At 36.9% G+C, this 3,389-nt stretch overlaps 1 protein-coding gene across 1 annotated transcript in view; it reads right to left on the bottom strand.

Moving 5' to 3' along the window:
• Positions 1 to 1,017: 1,017 nt before the first annotated feature.
• Positions 1,018 to 3,389, bottom strand: part of LOC121420491 (upstream stimulatory factor-like) — a 31,930-nt gene continuing 29,558 nt past the window's right edge. Inside the window, exon 8 of the mRNA XM_041615148.1 lies at positions 1,018 to 3,389. This exon is cut by the window's right edge and continues 6 nt beyond it. Coding sequence (XP_041471082.1) covers positions 3,183 to 3,389 — 207 coding nt within the window. The 3' untranslated portion in view covers positions 1,018 to 3,182.

Raw genomic sequence — 3,389 nt, 5'->3', positions numbered from 1 at the left:
ATAATGAGTAAAATAATTGAGCCAAAAGACTTAAGATGTTTTTGAACAGGTATCAAACCTCAGCAAAGCTTTAATTACATTTATCCAATTATAAAACACCATTATTTGTGTTTACCTTCTCGGTGTATAAAAAAGAAGGGAACAATAATTTGTCTTAAAAATGAAGGAGAAAAAAAAATTGGTTTCACAAAATGCTCGGTGATGAGTTTGAGAATACCCCCTAGTCTTGGCATGCAGACCCTAACAGTCTCCAAGTAGTGTCTTGATAAAAAGTAGTAGACTTTTGTTACAAATATAAGAATATGATACCAACAGATGCAGAAACATACTGAGCAAAAAATTGGTGCCAAAAATGAAAAAGATTAATGTTAATACATATATCTCTGAAAGTACATAATATATCCAGAACTTCCAATATTGCCTTTCTGACATTATCTACTAAGATTATTTACAAGTATAGTTGATAGTTAAACATTTGTTAGGCCTGTGTATAAGAAATAAATTACATAACAGATGAATTTTCCCTGAATGTCTTGTAAGCCAAAGCAAGTTAAACACAAAGCAGTTACAAATTTACAAATGATCTAAATCACTTCTTCTAAAAAATGTAGGGTCATCACCCGGGGGGGGGGGGGGGGCACTCAGTATATAATGCATAGTGGGTATGTGCCGCCCGTATGGACCCCCGTTTTCACAAACATTTGTAGTTCCGAAGCCCGTTCCGAGGACCCTCCTTTTTACAATTAGCCCGCTCCGAGGCCCCCGTTTTTTGTCTCGCCCGCGGCACACCCCCACCACTTTTTTGGTCGAGTGCCCATCCCCGGGGGTCATCAAAATGATGGCAGATATTTTAAAAATCTGCATACTTTGCCTCATACTAGCTGTTTGAATATTACCTAAATAAGTTCCTGTTTAAATCAACTCATCTATGAGGTGTATAAAACAACCTACTCTTTTCTCCTAGAATTATAACAATCAAATGAACATTTAACATTGGTTCCCTAGATTTTAATTTGACCACACTACTAGTATATGAAACAACTGTATGAAATGTTTATAATAAAGAGTCTTGCCTTTCTTTTTTTACAAAGCACAAAACTATGCATGCAATCAGGTTAAACAGCAAAACACATCAACATTTTTCATATCTACAAGTTTATTTCTCGGTTTATGAAAGTTAGAACTGATCTATCACTGGTCCAGCAGTGAAGTATTATTTTCTAGTATTAAATAGATCAAAATGACAGATTTTTCAAAGGATAAAGAAAAAAAAGAATGTTAAATAACAAAATTGGAAGCAAATATATTTAACGTATAAGTGGTGACTACTGTATGGTATCTTTAAAGGGAAAATCAAATTTGAAAACATCTGAGATGCAAAGAGGCGAGGTAAATCTAATATTGTGAATGTGCATTTTCAAGTGCCCTGCCCGAAATCCAACTTCATATGAAATTTGATATGGATATGGCCAGTAAAAAGAAGCAAATATGAGTAAGCGACAATTCAATCCACAATTTTTTTTTGGACTAAGCTCAGTTTAAGCAATGGGTATAGAAAAACTGGCACAAAAGCTGGTAAAAATATCATTTGTATAATCCCATTTTCCTGAAAAGATCAATGTGTGATAATTCTGCTAGGTTTTCACACAAAATTTTAGTCAAATAGTAACATTTTTATGATTAGGACACAAGGGGTCTGTGGTATTACAAGTAGAATGATATATGGGCAATTCAAGACGGGCAAAGTCAACACTTCAGGGCTCCGTAATACAAAGGTTAGCGATTAATGGCTCAATGAAATGACCAATCAAGATCCTCGTTGCATGCACAATTTGCTAAGTAGACTGACTTTGAACCAATCAGAACTATTCTTTTGAAATTAGCGATCAATCGCTAACATTTGTGTTACGGGACCCTGGTCTCTTGTATAACTTGCCTTGGTTTTACTGATTCACTGCTCAGAAAATATGTCTGTTCTATCTACTGACATATGAACTCTATGAAGTTTCTTTCTAAATTTATGACATTGCTGCATTTGACCATGGAAACAAAATTACCAGGAAAATTTTCCATTTTCAGAGAACCAACATTGTCTACACACTTGAGTGTGAGGATTGATTTGGAATTGATTCTAGGCAACTTTATGCTACTGTACCCAAATGGAAGGCGCAAACCACGGACAGACGTCTTTGCTGTGTGACGATATGAAAACTAAAATAAATTCTTGGAGCTAAAAAGTTTAGTCAATATTGATAGACATGTGTCCAGGGCCCTGTATCACAAAACTTATCAATTGATCATAGGCCGACTTTAAGATTGATCATACATAATAACCAATGTAATCAATGGTAGAAATCAACCTAACGATCAGTCGCTAAGCTTCGTGTAACAAGGCCCACACTGCAGCTGAAGCTTTGATAAAGCAACCAAATGTTTTTTTCCAGCACAAACTCATAGGCGCCAGTGAAGAAGCCTACTCTACCACTACGAATACAAAAATAACCAAATTGGCTGAGTCTGAAAGTGTCTCCAATATACAAACATGTCCTGACTTGGAAAAATATTCTCAAAAATGGAGAGAGAAAAATGAAAACTTTGAAGTCTGAGGGGCATCAGCTTTCATTGGTAAATTGACACCGTTTGGATATAAGTCACATGCGGTTGAACAAAGGTAGATTGAGATTTATGACTAGCAATCGTAATGCAATTCTACTTGAAAATGCCTCATGGTAAAGACATTATTTCACTATTCCCCAGCAAGACAGTTGCTTGAGGCTAATCAGGCTAGCTGAAGAATGGGTGATTTCAAGTTCAGTGTTGACCTTTTGGTGTTGGTATTAGGTCAATTTTTACACGATTATAACACCAAACATAGAATGAAGATGGTCCTGAAAAGTCACTCACTAGTTGTTGAGATGTCAATAATGTGATCTGGATCAGTTTTACAAACTCGGAATAGGCTTTGAAGCTAGGGGAAGCCATCCAAATTTCAACACCAAGGCCAACACCTGACTTGAAATTACCCACTTTCTCAGTGGTACACTCAAGTTTGCTGTTCCCAAAGATATCCCTGTTACAGGTATTTCCAATGCTTTTGCACAAAGTCTGGCTTCAGCGAATACTTATCAACACCCTATGAAAGCTGACGCCCCTACTGACTTCAAAAAAAAAAAAAATGTCTCTCAATTTGAACTTCCTGTCGGATCGATTCCCGCCTGTTGTAACTGTGCTCTCAAGAGGGCGTTCTCTCCTTTGAGTTCTTCGAGCTGTTGCCTCATGAGTTCAATGTCGACGGAGAGTCTCTCTGTGTCCTTCAGACTCTCGGCCATGCGTGTATTAGACTGCCTTAGCTCCTGGATATAATCACATGTCTTTGAGAGGATACCGCC

Source organism: Lytechinus variegatus, chromosome 8, assembly GCF_018143015.1.
Source record: "Lytechinus variegatus isolate NC3 chromosome 8, Lvar_3.0, whole genome shotgun sequence".
Lineage (NCBI taxonomy): Eukaryota > Metazoa > Echinodermata > Echinoidea > Temnopleuroida > Toxopneustidae > Lytechinus > Lytechinus variegatus.
Note: the sequence above shows the minus strand (reverse complement) of the source record. Positions and strands in the feature narration are given on the sequence as shown.